Source organism: Staurois parvus, unplaced genomic scaffold (assembly GCF_062004578.1).
Source record: "Staurois parvus isolate SC_StPar_1 unplaced genomic scaffold, SC_StPar_1.0 ptg001345l, whole genome shotgun sequence".
Taxonomy (NCBI): Eukaryota; Metazoa; Chordata; class Amphibia; order Anura; family Ranidae; genus Staurois; species Staurois parvus.
The window spans coordinates 239,526-253,861 of record NW_028319141.1 but is presented as its reverse complement, the minus strand read 5'-3'; the positions used below and the strand labels follow the sequence as shown (position 1 = coordinate 253,861).

Below are 14,336 nucleotides of genomic sequence, written 5' to 3'. Positions count from 1 at the left end.
TGCAGCAGATGGGTGCGAAACCCCTCAGGTACGAAACATCTACACTCCGGTCTCTCGGGAGGAGCGTCAGTTTGAGCCGCCAAAATCTGCTCCCCAAGGGGAGAAGTCAGACTGGTGCGAATGGCAGCCAGGATCTGATCCGGAGGTATGACCGAGGTTGGCTCAGAGTCCTCCCTGGACAACTCAGAGTATTGCCACGATAATGCATCAGCCCTGACATTCTTGGAACCAGGCAAATAGGATACCACATAGTTGAACCGTGACAAAACCAAGGCCCATCTGGCCTGACGGGGTGTCAATCTCTTGGCCTCCGAAAGATAAGTCAGGTTCTTATGATCGGTAAGAATGAGGACCGGAACCGCGGAGCCCTCGAGCAGGTGCCTCCATTCCTTGAGAGCCAGAATGATTGCCAACAACTCCCTATCTCCAATCTGGTAGTTGCACTCTGCAGAGGAAAGCTTCCTGGAGTAGAACCCACAGGGAAGTAGGGGTCCATCGGGCGACTGACGTTGAGACAGGAGAGCGCCTACACCCGTCTCGGATGCATCAACCTCGAGGATGAAGGGCAATCCAGGATTGGGATGAGACAGTATCGGAGCCGAAGCGAAGGTGGATTTCAGAGCCTCGAAAGCTACGATGGCCTCGGATGGCCACTCGTGAGGATTACTGCCCTTCTTGGTTAGGTCTGAGAGAGGCTTTGCCAGCGTGGAGAAGTTCCTGATGAACTTCCGATAGTAGTTGGCAAAACCCAAAAAGCGCTGAATGGGCCGAAGACCATTGGGACGAGGCCACTGCAGAACCGCCGCAACCTTCTGAGGGTCCATGGAGAATCCCTCCGCAGAAATGATGTAGCCCAAAAAGGAAACTTGGGATCAATGGAATTCGCACTTCTCGAGTTTACAAAAAAGTTCATTCTCACGTAATCGTTGCAGCACCTGCTTGACATCCTGGAGATGGGACTCCATGGAGGCAGAGTAAACCAGGATGTCATCCAAGTAAACTACCACGCACTGCTGCAACAAGTCACGAAGGACATCATTTATGAATTCCTGAAAAACCACGGGCGCGTTACACAACCCGAAGGGCATCACCAGGTATTCATAGTGACCAGTTGTGACGGGAGTGACTTTTGGGGGTGGGGGGACCTCTGTATCATCTTCCCAAATTCGCATTATGTTTAAGGCACCCTGTGCCTGTTAAGGGTTACAGGGTGTGTATGTGAATGTCTGAGTCTTGTGTATAGTGTGTGTTCCTTTGTCTAGGCCACATGGCTGTCCATTGTCTGTTTGCCATGTGCAACCCCCCATTGTGCTGTGTCTTCCTGTCCAGCCAACTATTATGGGATGTACTGTTTGTGTATTGGTGTGGGGGCTGGTCAATATCCTTTGCCATGTGTTTCATCCCATTGTTCTGTGTCTTGGGTTGGTTTGGGTGGTTCCCTGTAGCCCTTCCCACTGATAGGGCGGGCTGATGATGTATTTCCTGTCCCTGGTTGTGTTTCCCCGCCCTCTGTATATATTCTGTGTTTTGCGTTAAAATAAAGAGTTGGCTTTCTGTTTTAAGAGCTGGGTGCTGTCTATTTTCCTGAGGGATTTCAAGGGCGTGGTCCGTGGATGGTGTTCGGACAGGGGAAGTTGTGCTATAACGGAAAAACTCAGTGCGGTCTGGGTTCCGGTTCCGTTACACCGGTTCTAGTGTTAAACGCTTAGTCTTCCACTCATCCCCCTGTTTGATCCGTACGAGGTTGTACGCTGCCCTAAGGTCGAGTTTGGTAAAGGCTGTTGCTCCCTTAAGGCGGTCGAACAACTCAGTAATCAAGGGAATCGGGTAGGCATTCTTAGTGGTGATTCGATTGAGACCCCTATAATCGATGCAAGGCCTCAATTCACCACCTTTCTTCTTTACAAAGAAAAAGCCCGCTCCTGCTGCGGAAGTAGACTTACGAATGTACCCCCGGGAAAGCGCATCCGCAACGTACTCCTCCATGGCCTTATTCTCCGCAACTGAGAGAGGATACACCCTGCCACACGGAGGAGTGGCACCGAGTTGCAAGGATATGGCGCAGTCGTAATGACAATGAGGAGGTAAGGCACCAGCGCGTACCTTATCAAACACATCCAGGTACTCTCCATAGTCGGTGGGCAACACAGAGTCCGAGGAGGCACACAACACCTTGACCAGCCCACGGATGCACCCGGCCCCATACTGTGGAGACCACGAGAGAATCTCGGCCGTTCGCCAATTAAAGGTTGGATTGTGCCTCTGGAGCCAGGGGTACCCAAAAACCACCGAATAGTGCGGGGAAGAAATTACCTGAAAACAGGCCAACAACCTGTGAACAGCCCCAATAGCTACTTCAACTGGCCTAGTCTCGTGGGTAACCTGCGGTGGTTGCAGGGGTGTGCCATCTATCGCCTCGACATCTTTCGCCTCGAGAACCAATGGGGTAACTCGAGCCTGCAGGGGAATGGAGTGCTGGGCAGCAAACGAGCTGTCCATAAACAACCCACCGGCCCCAGAATCTACCAAGGCCTGGGCCGTCACCGAGCCCTCCGCCCAAGAGAGGACAACGGTGATCAGTGGTTTATCTTTGTGGAACGCCGGGGACAAGGAGACTCCACTCAAGATCTGTCCCCGACAGGATCTCAGGTGTGAGTGTTTCCCGGACGGACCGGACAGGACTGCCAAAAGTGCCCACCAAGGCCACAGTACAGGCAGCGACCCTCCCGATGCTGAGCGGCCCGCTCTCCCTTAGAAAGGCGAGCAAACCCCAGCTCGCCACCAGACAATCTATCCCCAGGAGGCGTGGGAGGAGAGGGAGGAATGGGTGGGACAGAAAATACAGCTGCCAGTCGATTGGAAGGCCTCCGCAGACGTTCCTTGAGTGAAGGCCTCTCCCTGAGCCTGGTGTCAATTAGGATCAGGAAGGAAATGAGTGCTTCCAGCTCCACAGGCAGTTCCTTGGCTGCAATCTCGTCCTTCAATGCATCAGAAAGACCCTGAGAAAACGCAGCCACCAGAGCCTCATTGTTCCAACCCACCTCTGCCGCCAGGGTACGAAACTCTATGGCGTACTCGGCAACGGTCCGTGAACCCTAATGCATAGACATGAGCAGCTTGGCAGCCGAGGCGGAGCGAGCCGGTACGTCGAATACCCTACGGAAGGCATCGAAAAAACCGGAAAACTCGTGAATCACTGGATCATTCCTCTCCCATAAGGGATTTGCCCAGGCCAAGGCCTTGTCTGAGAGTAGCGATATTAGGAAACCCACCTTAGACCTCTCAGTCGGAAAAGCGTGGGGTATTAATTCAAAATAAATCCCCACCTGGTTGAGGAACCCATGACACTGACTCGGCTCACCCCCAAAGTGCTGTGGAAGAGGGGCTGAACCAGTCATACCTCTGGGCGCCGTGGGTGCCGCAGCAGCCACGGCGGTAGGCGCAACAAGCGGAACAGCAGCGGGAGCGACCACCGGAGTGACAACCGGCCTAATAGCACCAGGAGTAAGGAGAGCGGTGCGTGCAAGCAGAGTTTGCAACACCTGAGCCAACAGAAGATCCTGTTGATCCAGTCTGGCGACCAACATTGGAAGCGAAGATGTACCTGCACCGTCAGGATTCATGGCACTTGTGTAATGTCAGGGCAGGGCTGTGGAACGGACAGGTAGTCCTAGTGGCAGGGTAACACACTGACTGACGACAACCACCACCAACAGACCGAAGTCCCTCAGGGCGCGGTGTCTATGTCCCAGGCTGCCCTTCACCAGGGCCCCTGATGGTGGGGATGGACTTGATGCAGCCAGGAACCAGGTCGCGGCCCCCGAGACACCCCGGCTGCGGTAATGGCCACCGCCAATGGCATGTAGCTGGTAGGAATGACAATAGCGTAGTCAGGCAGGCCGGGTCGACAACAAAGGGACAAAACGGTACAGAATAGTAGATGAGAATCACAGGTCACGGGCCGGGTTCAGCAACAGAAGGTCAGATCAAAGGAAAACACAGAGAATGGTCTAGTCACAAGCCGAGTCAGATTCCAGAAGAGTCACGAGAGTATGAACAGAGCTGTAGCTACACACGACACAAGACACAAGTACAAAGAGCATGTGCGGATCACAGGCTTATATGTGCTCAGCCACACCCCTCTGGGGGATGGACCTCAGAGACCTGAAGGCATAAAAGACTCCCACCATGCTCTGCAAAAACCCAAGATGGACGCCAGCACATGAAGCCGCACAATCTCTGGGAAAAGGTAGGATCTTGACAGAGGGATCTCATTGTTAAACGGTATCAGTCAGGAGAAGGGTACAAAAGAACTTCCAAGGCATTAGATAAACAGTTATGTTCAAAATACTAGCAGTCAGACATCACTAACCGGATCAATCACTGTTTTTGGTGGAAATGATACTTCTACATGGCAAATAATTTCCTAGCAGGCGTAGTAGAGTCATAGAAATCCTACAGACCCAACAGTCATGACATGTATGCTGCTGATTCTGTGTCATTGAATCACTCATTGAAAGGGGCGTGTTCACAATAATAGCAGTGTGGAGTTCTATTAGTGAGGTCATTCATTCTTTGATAAACAGGTGGCAATTATTGCCCTTACTTAAGGAAGGAAGGCAGCAAATGTTGTACATGCTGGTTACAGTGCATTTCTCTCTGAAATTCTGAGGAAAATGGGTCGTTCCAGACATTGTTCAGAAGAACAGCGTACCTTGATTAAAAAGTTGATTGGAGAGGGGAAAACATATAAAGAAGTGCAGAAAAGGATCGGCTGCTCAGCTAAAATGATGGCAAATGCTTTAAAATGGCAACCAAAACCTGAAAGACGTCGAAGAAAGCGAAAAACTACCATTGGAATGGATAGAAGAATAGCCAAAATGGGGCGGACTCAGCCAACAATCAGCTCTAGGCAGATGAAAGAAGGTGTGACGTTCCCTGTGAGGACTGTTACAATTAGAAGACGCCGATGTGAAGCCAAGCTATCTGCAAGAAGCCCCCGCAAAGTCCCACTGTTGGAAAAAAGACGTGTGCTGAAGAGGTTACAATCTGCCAAAGAGCACATTGACTGGCCTAAAGAGAAATGGCGCAACATTTTGTGGACTGATGGAAGTAAGATTGTTCTTTTTGGGTCTAGTGGGCAGAGACAGTTTGTCAGACGACCCCCAAATACTGAATTCAAGCCACAGTACACTGTGAAGACAGTGAAGCATGGTGGTGGAAGCATCATGATATGGGGATGTTTCTCATACTACGGTGTTGGGCCTATTTATCGCATACCAGGGATCATGGATCAGTTTGAATCCATCAGAATACTTGAAGAGGTCATGCTGCCTTATGCTGAAGAGGAAATGCCCTTGAAATGGGTGTTCCAACAAGACAACGACCCCAAACACACCAGTAAACGTGCAACATCTTGGTTCCAGACCAACAAGATGGACGTTATGGAGTGGCCAGCCCAATCCCCGGATCTTCATCCAATAGAAAACTTGTGGGGTGACATCAAAAATGCCGTTTCTGAGGCCAAACCAAGAAATAGAGAAGAACTGTGGAATGTGGTCCAATCATCCTGGGCTGGAATACCTGATCACAGGGGCCAGAAGTTGGGTGACTCCATGCAACACAGATGTACAGCAGTTCTCAGAAACAGTGCGACTACAACCAAATATTCATGAAGTCATTCAAAGGAAAGCAAAATCTTCAAACATTTCTCAGTTTATATAGTGAATGTTGGAGTTTGTAAAGAAGAATACAAACACTGAGATTTTTTTGAACCGTCTAATATTCACTTTTCTTCAATTTTTTTAGAGGAACAACACAAATTTGATGTATTTTTCTTCATGTTGTGATTTGGAATAGAATGTGTCGTGTTCCCAATGCGATTGTGTGGATGGAAATAAAAGCTATTGGAAGGATTTTCAGCTTTATTCACTTTTTTCAACACACTGATATTATTTTGAACACAACTGTACCATAGAACACAGTGAAGGCAGTCATCATCAAGTGGAGAAAATATGGTGCAGCAGTGACATCACCGACAGTGACATCACCAACAGTGACATCACCAAGAACTGGACGTCCTTCCAAAATGGATGAAAAGACGAGAAGAAAACTGGTCTGGGAGACGGCCAAGAGGCCTACAGCAACATGAAAGGAGCTGCAGGAATATCTGACAAGTCCTGGCTGTGTGGTCCATGTGACAACAATCTCCGTGTTCTTCATATGTCTGGTCTATGGGGTAGAGTGGAAGATGGAAGCCCTTTCTTTGGAAGAAAAACATCCAAGCTCGGCTACATTCTGCAAAAACACATCTGAAGTCTCCCAGAAGCATGTGGGGAGATGTGTTCTGGTCTGATGAAACCAAGGTTGGACTTTTTGGCCATAATTCAAAAAGATATGTTTGGCACAAAAACAACACTGCACATCACCAGAAGAACACCATACCCACTGTGAAGCATGGTGGTGGCACATCATGCTTTGGGGCTGTTTTTCTTCAGCTGGAACTGGGGCCTTAGTCCATGTAGAGGGAATTATGAACAGTTCCAAATACCAGTCAATATCGGCACAAAACCTTCCGGCTTCTGCTAGAAAGCTGAAGAAAGAGAAGCTTCACTTTTCAGCATGACAACCACCCAAAGCATCCATCCAAGTCCACAAAGTAATGGCTTCACCAGAAGAAGATGGAAGATTTGGAATGGCCCAGCCAGAGCCCAGACCTGAATCCGATGGACAATCTGTGGGGTGATCTGAAGAGGGCTGTGCGCAGGAGATGACGCGCAATCTGACAGCTTTGGAGTGTTTTTACAAGGAAGAGCGGGCAAATATTGCCAAGTCAGGATGTGCCGTGCTGATAGACTCCTCCCCCCAAAAAATGCTGGAATCACATCAAAAGGGTCTTCAACAAAGGATTAGTGTAAGGGTGTGTACACTTATGCAACCACATTATTTTAGTTTTTATTTTTATTTCCCTCCACCTAAACGATTTCAGTTTGTTGTTCAACTGAGTTGTGCAGTTTATAGGTCACATTAAAGGTGGAAAATCTTCTGAAATTATTTCTTTGTCTCATTTTTTTACATTACAGAAATCTGACATTTTAACAGGGGTGTGCAGACTTTTTATATCCACTGTATGTTGTACATTACATCCTCCTGACCCCTGCACTATATACTCTATGTTGTACATTACATACTCCTGACCCCTGCACTATATACTCTGTGTTGTACATTACATACTCCTGACCCCTGCACTATATACTCTATGTTGTACATTACATACTCCTGACCCCTGCACTATATTCTCTGTGTTGTACATTACATACTCCTGACCCCTGCACTATATTCTCTGTGTTGTACATTACATACTCCTGACCCCTGCACTATATACTCTATGTTGTACATTACATACTCCTGACCCCTGCACTATATACTCTATGTTGTACATTACATACTCCTGACCCCTGCACTATATACTCTATGTTGTACATTACATCCTCCTGACCCCTGCACTATATACTCTGTGTTGTACATTACATACTCCTGACCCCTGCACTATATACTCTATGTTGTACATTAAATACTCCTGACCCCTGCACTATATACTCTATGGTGTACATTCCATAGTCCTGACTTCTGCTCTCCCCCTCCTCCCACTGCTATATATACACATAATATGGATTCTCTTTTGTTACACCCATTTCCTCCCAGCTGGACATTTTATATCGGATGATGTGATTGGAGCACAGACTTTTACATGGTGATAATAATGTGATAACATCCTCCAACTTTGGACCCTTAAACAGAAAGTGATAATGAGGGAGGAGTCAATACCCCAATGATGGTGGTCTTCAGGATCAGTCCAGTCTTCATCTTGGTTGTTCTCCCCCCATCCTCACTCTCTGACCTCTGGTGGGGCTCAGCCCCGCTGTTCTTCATGACTAAATCATGGACTAAATAAGGAAGTGCAGTACTTCTTGTGTTGGGAAGATGGCGATGAGTGATAGAGGGGGTGGGGACCCTCGTCCTATAATCCCCTCATCACTGTCCCTCCTATAAAAGACAGTTCTGGTTGTTTCCTCACTCTCTGACTAAGGTCCATGAATAAAGAAATGACCTGGTAGGAGATCAGAGGAGACATTTCCTAGTTCCCTTGAGGAGGGAATTGTAAGCTCCTCAGAGACCAAGCTGCCTGATGTGGGCGGAGTCCTGGTTTGGGGGAACCAATCAGCTCCTGTCTAGTAATCCTCTTTGTCTTTGTATTTTAGTCCATGGCCGGGAGATGAGGAAAACCTCCGAGGATTGTCTCACTTTGTCTCCAGACTGGAAAGTAGAAGATGAGGACATCACACAGTATAGTCCAGGAGAAAACCCGGCTCCCTCCAATGTCCATCCGGCACCACCCAGTGTAGATGGACCATCGGATTCCTCGTATCCTGAGGACCCTCAGACTGTGCGGGACCGGGCCAGCCTTCCTACAGGGAAGAGCTTCTCCTGTACTGAGTGTGGGAAGGGGTTCTGTTCTAAATCCAAACTTAATGTGCATAAAAGAACTCACACGGGGGAGAAGCCATATTCCTGTCCTGAGTGCAGGAAATGTTTTGTAGAAAAATCAACACTTATCATACATCAGAGGTCTCACACGGGGGAGAAGCCGTATTCCTGTCCTGAGTGCGGGAAATGTTTTTCAGAGAAGTCCAGTCTTTACAAACATCAGAGATCTCACACAGGGGAGAAGCCGTATTCCTGTCCTGAGTGCGGGAAATGTTTTTCAGAGAAGTCCAGTCTTTACAAACATCAGAGATCTCACACGGGGGAGAAGCCATATTCCTGTCCTGAGTGCGGGAAATGTTTTTCAAGAAAGTCCTATCTGTGCACACATCAGAGATCTCACACGGGTGAGAAGCCATATTTCTGTTCTGAGTGCGGGAAATGTTTTTCAGTTAAGTCCAGTCTTAATAAACATCAGAGATCTCACACGGGGGAGAAGCCATATCCCTGTACTGAGTGTGGGAAATGTTTTTCAGTGAAGTCCTATCTGTACACACATCAGAGATCTCACACGGGGGAGAAGCCGTATTCCTGTCCTGAGTGTGGGAAATGTTTTTCAGTGAAGTCTGATCTTTACAAACATCAGAGATCTCATACAGGGGAGAAGCCATATTCCTGTCCTGAGTGTGGGAAATGTTTTTCAACGAAGTACTATCTGTACACACATCAGAGATTTCACACGGGGGAGAAGCCGTTTTCCTGTCCTGAGTGTGGGAAATGTTTTTCAATAAAGTCCCATCTTTCCAAACATCAGAGATCTCACACGGGGGAGAAGCCGTATTCCTGTCAAGAGTGCGGAAAATGTTTTTCACAGAAGTCCAGTCTTTCCAAACATCTGAGATCTCACATGGGGGAGAAGCCACTTTTCTGTCCTGAGTGAGGGAAATGTTCCTCACTGAAGTCCTGTCTTCCTGTACATCAGGGGTCCCACACAACCCTGGAGGTGTATTAGTGCCTTGAGTGTGGGAAATGTCTTCTAGATGAATGTTGCTGGACATCCCAGCTCTCATGTGGGGAAGAAGCACACCCTGATATACACCTCAGATATACTCCATGGCTGATCTTCATCATGGAAGAAACAGTTGATAAGGAGATGAGAGGCCCCCAAAGACATGGATGAAGTGCAGTAAATGTCGGGGTGCAGAGTGGTCAGTAGATCCTGGAAATGAAGGACACAACTTCAGCCCTTCTTGGGTGTCGGAGTTGCGTTTCCTGATAATGATATAGCGGGTTACAGAGCTAGAAGCCGGGAGAGCCCAGATCTCGTTATCGGGGAACTTTACACAGACAACAGGAACTTCTGAAGTTGATGTCCTTCATTTCAAGGCTCTACAGAACAGTGGTGACCCCGAAGCGTCTCTCTGTCTTCAGTCCATCCTTCTCCCATCCCCCAACAGGAGGGAAGGAGAACTCCGCCCCAAACTAGGGGGGAACTTTCCTCTCATTATTTCCCTTGGCTTCTGTGTGGGTTTGGGTGGTTGGAGGAGTGCGGCACGAGAGGGAACACAGCTTGTTGTTCTATGTCTACATATGGGGTCTGGGTAGAGGGGATCCACCGGAAAATATTTCTACTTTTTGATTTTGTGCAAATTGTTTTCACTTTGAAGGGCGATATTATATGTGGTTTGTAAAAGGGATTGGCCCAATAGTTACCACCCCACTTAGAGAATAGATGAACTACTATGACCAGCATTCATTCAGCCATGTCACATGTTGGGATCTTTTCTACAATACTTTGTTATAATAATGGAACACGTTGTGTATTGTATTGTACACCAATAATAATGACTCCGCCCCCACATTCCAGACAAGGGATCTTCCTGACCAATCAGATTCCTTCCTTTGTTATTTCCTGATTCTATGATTACAATCTTGTTAGAAGTAAAACTATAATAAAGAATTTATTGAGTGAAAAGAATTGTGTGTGTCGGGGCCATGATGGGGATCTTTGGGGGCCAAACATTTCTCACAGGAGACACATTACAAGCCATTACAGGTCATCCAGTTTCTGGTTCACCATGAATAATGGCCCAGAGTGCAGGGGTCAGGAGACTACTTCATACAGCCCTGCAAACAACGTGCAGTGGTCAGGAGTATGTGATTTCCATCCCAGAGTACAGAGTGCAGTGGTCAGGAGTATGTGATTTACATCCCAGAGTACAGAGTGTAGTGGTCAGGAGTATGTGATTTACATCCCAGAGTACAGAGTGTAGTGGTCAGGAGTATGTGATTTACATCCCAGAGTACAGAGTGTAGTGGTCAGGAGTATGTGATTTCCATCCCAGAGTACAGAGTGTAGTGGTCAGGAGTATGTGATTTACATCCCAGAGTACAGAACGTAGGGGTCAGGAGTATATGATTTCCATCCCAGAGTACAGAACGTAGGGGTCAGGAGTATGTGATTTCCATCCCAGAGTACAGAGTGTAGTGGTCAGGAGTATGTGATTTACATCGAGGAGTGTAGTGGTCAGGAGTATATGATATGCAGTCCATATACAGAGTGAAGTAGTCAGAAGTAGTATGTCATGTATGTCACAGTGGGTAAGATCATGTCTTATACAGCCCAGCATTAGAAGTGGTCATCGGTCAGGAACATGTCATACATGGCTCAGAAAAAAAAGTGCAGTGGTTAGGAACATGTCATGTACAGCCCATCATACAGAGTTCAGTAGTCAGGAGCACATAATATACAGCTCTGTGTACAGAGTGCAGTGGTCAGGAGTACATCTTAGGCCCGTGTGCAGAGTGTAGAGGTCAGGAACCTGTCATGTACAGCCCTTTGTACAGAGTGCAATGGTCAGGAGTATATCTTAGGTCTGTGTACAGAGTGCAATGTTCAGGAGTATATCATATACAGCCCTGTGTACAGAGTGCAGTGGTCAAGAGTATATCATATACAGCCCTGTGTACAGAGTGCAGTGGTCAGTGTTGTATCTTAGGCCTGTGTACAGAGTGCAGTGGTCAGGAGTATGTCATATACAGCCCTGTGTACAGAGTGCAGTGGTCAGGAGTATATCACATACAGCCCTGTGTACAGAGTGCAGTGGTCAGGAGTATATCATATACAGCCCTGTGTACAGAGCACAGTGGCCATGAATATATCATATACAGCCCTGTGTGCAGTGGTCAGGATTATATCTTAGGCCTGTGTACAGAGCGCAGTGGTCAGGAACATGTCATAAACTGCCCTGTGTATAGAGTGCAGTGGTCAGGAGTATATCATATACAGCCCTGTGTAAAGAGCGCAGTGGTCAGGAACATGTCATATACTGCCCTGTATATATTGTGCAGTGGTCAGGAGTATGTCATATACTGCCCAGCATGCATAGTACAATGGTCAGGATTTTGTGGAAGAACAAAAATATTTTCTTTCCAAGATAACCCCTAAGAGGAGATCACCACGAGCCCTGAAGGAAGTTTGCCTTGTATGGACATGACCAATTAGAAGCGTATACGTAGCCCAGTAACACTGCTCACCACCCTTGCATTATCTTGCATATATAAACTCACCTTTTCATTCCAATAAACTAGAAGTTTTCACAGACTAAACGTGTGTCAGTGTGGCTTTCTTCATATGTGCACTAAAGAGCTAGCATGATTAATTAGGACAGGAACAGATAATCATCAGACACTTAGTCCGGACTAAATCACTCCCATAACAAGCTGCTTGTTGTGGGGGCACTCAACAGGAGGGAGGGGCCAGGAGCACCTGTGGGGGACCCGAGAAGAGGAGGATCCAGGCTGCTCTGTACAAACCCATCACACACAGCAGTAAGTACGACATGTTTGTTTTAAAAGAAAAAAAATGTTGCCTTTACAATCACTTTAAGTGGAGTTTACTAATGAACACGACACCCTCCGACACCCACAGACCATAAACAAAGCAAAAGTGACACATAAATGTGACAGCAAATAACCAACCCAACAACCTGACTATAATACACTGTGTACAAATGGAGGGAAGCTGACATACACCGGGCAGACCCGGGACTGGGAATCAGGGGAGCAGAGATGGGGGAACAGGGTGCAGGAAACCAGAATCAGGGGAAAGTATACAAGATACAGGACGCATGATCCAGCAGGGAAGCGGCTCACAGGCAGAACACTGAGGCACTGATGAAAACTACGGAGGGATTATATACCTTCCCAGCAGCCAGCATCAGGTGGAGCCTCATTACTGACATCTCCTGTCTGCTGGGAGATACAGCAATGTCTCCTCTCCACTTCCTTCCAACTCACCTCTCATCCAGAGCATCCTGTCTGTACCTGACATCACTTCCTGTCTATACCTGACATCACTTCCTGTCTATACCTGACATCACTTCCTGTCTGTACCTGACATCACTTCCCATCTGTACCTGACACCACTTCCCATCTGTACCTGGCATCACTTCCCGTCTGTACCTGACATCACTTCCCGTCTGTACCTGACATCACTTCCTGTCTGTACCTGACATCACTTCCCATCTGTACCCGGCATTACTTTCTGTCTGTACCTGACATCACTTCCCATCTGTACCTGACTTCCTGTATGTACCTGACATCACTTCCCATTTGTACCTGACATCACTTCCTGTCTATACCTGATATCACTTCCCATCTGTACCTGACATCACTTCCTGTCTGTACCTGACATCACTTCCCATCTGTACCTGGCATCACTTCCCACTTGTACTTGACATCACTTCCCATCTGTACCTGACTTACTGTATGTACCTGACATCACTTCCTGTCTGTACCTAACATCACTTCCCATCTGTACCTGGCATCACTTTCTGTCTGTACCTGACATCACTTCCCATTTGTACCTGACATCACTTCCCATCTGTACCTGACACCACTTCCTGCCTCTACCAGACATTATTTCCTGTCTGTACCTGACATCACTTTCCATCTGTACCTGACATCACTTCCTGTCTGTACCTGACATCACTTTCCATCTGTACCTGACATCACTTCCTGTCTGGGTAGAAGGGCGCTCACCATGTGGTGGAGCTCAGAGGAACTGCAGCTCCAAGAAATGTCTCATAGTTTGAACCTTGTTGTTGTTTCCAAGTGTTCTCCAATGATCTTGTCTGGCAGGTTCCAGGACACTTCAGAGTGGCAGTGAGGTGATGACTCCGGAACACTCTCTGGGTTCCATCACCAGGCACTGCAATTATACCCGACTGCTGGGAGCCGGCATCTCATTTCCTGTAGTGAAAGTATAATTGTGACATCAGCAGAGAGGTAGTGGGAGGGTGGGATCAGGTAAGTACCACCACTGACCACCAATGCTGGCTGGGGGTACACTTTATTCCCACTGACACCAACAATGGGGCTTATTTTATCTCACTGACACCAACAATGGGGCTTATTTTATCTCACTGATACCAACAATGAAGCTTATTTTATCTCACTGACACCAATGATGGGGCTTATTTTAACTCACTGAAACCAACAATGGGGCATTTTTTATCTCATTGACACCGACAATGAAGCTTATTTTATCTCATAGACACCAACAATGGAGCTTATTTTATCTCATTGACACCAACAATGGAGCTTATTTTATCTCACTGACACCAACAATGGGGCATATTTTATCTCACTGACATCAATGATGGGGCTTATTTTAACTCACTGAAACCAACAATGGGGCATTTTTTATCTCATTGACACCAACAATGAAGCTTATTTTATCTCACTGACACCAACAATGGGGCTTATTTTATCTCACTGACACCAATGATGGGGCTTATTTTAACTCACTGACACCAACAATGGGGCATTTTTTATCTCATTGACACCGA

The 14,336-nt window shown here is 47.3% G+C and overlaps 1 protein-coding gene across 1 annotated transcript in view; it reads left to right on the top strand.

Moving 5' to 3' along the window:
- The window catches only part of LOC149436761 (uncharacterized), a 283,632-nt gene that overhangs the window by 94,327 nt on the left and 174,969 nt on the right, over positions 1 to 14,336 (top strand). Inside the window, 1 exon segment of the mRNA XM_089661484.1 lies at positions 8,306 to 9,237. Coding sequence (XP_089517610.1) covers positions 8,306 to 9,237 — 932 coding nt within the window.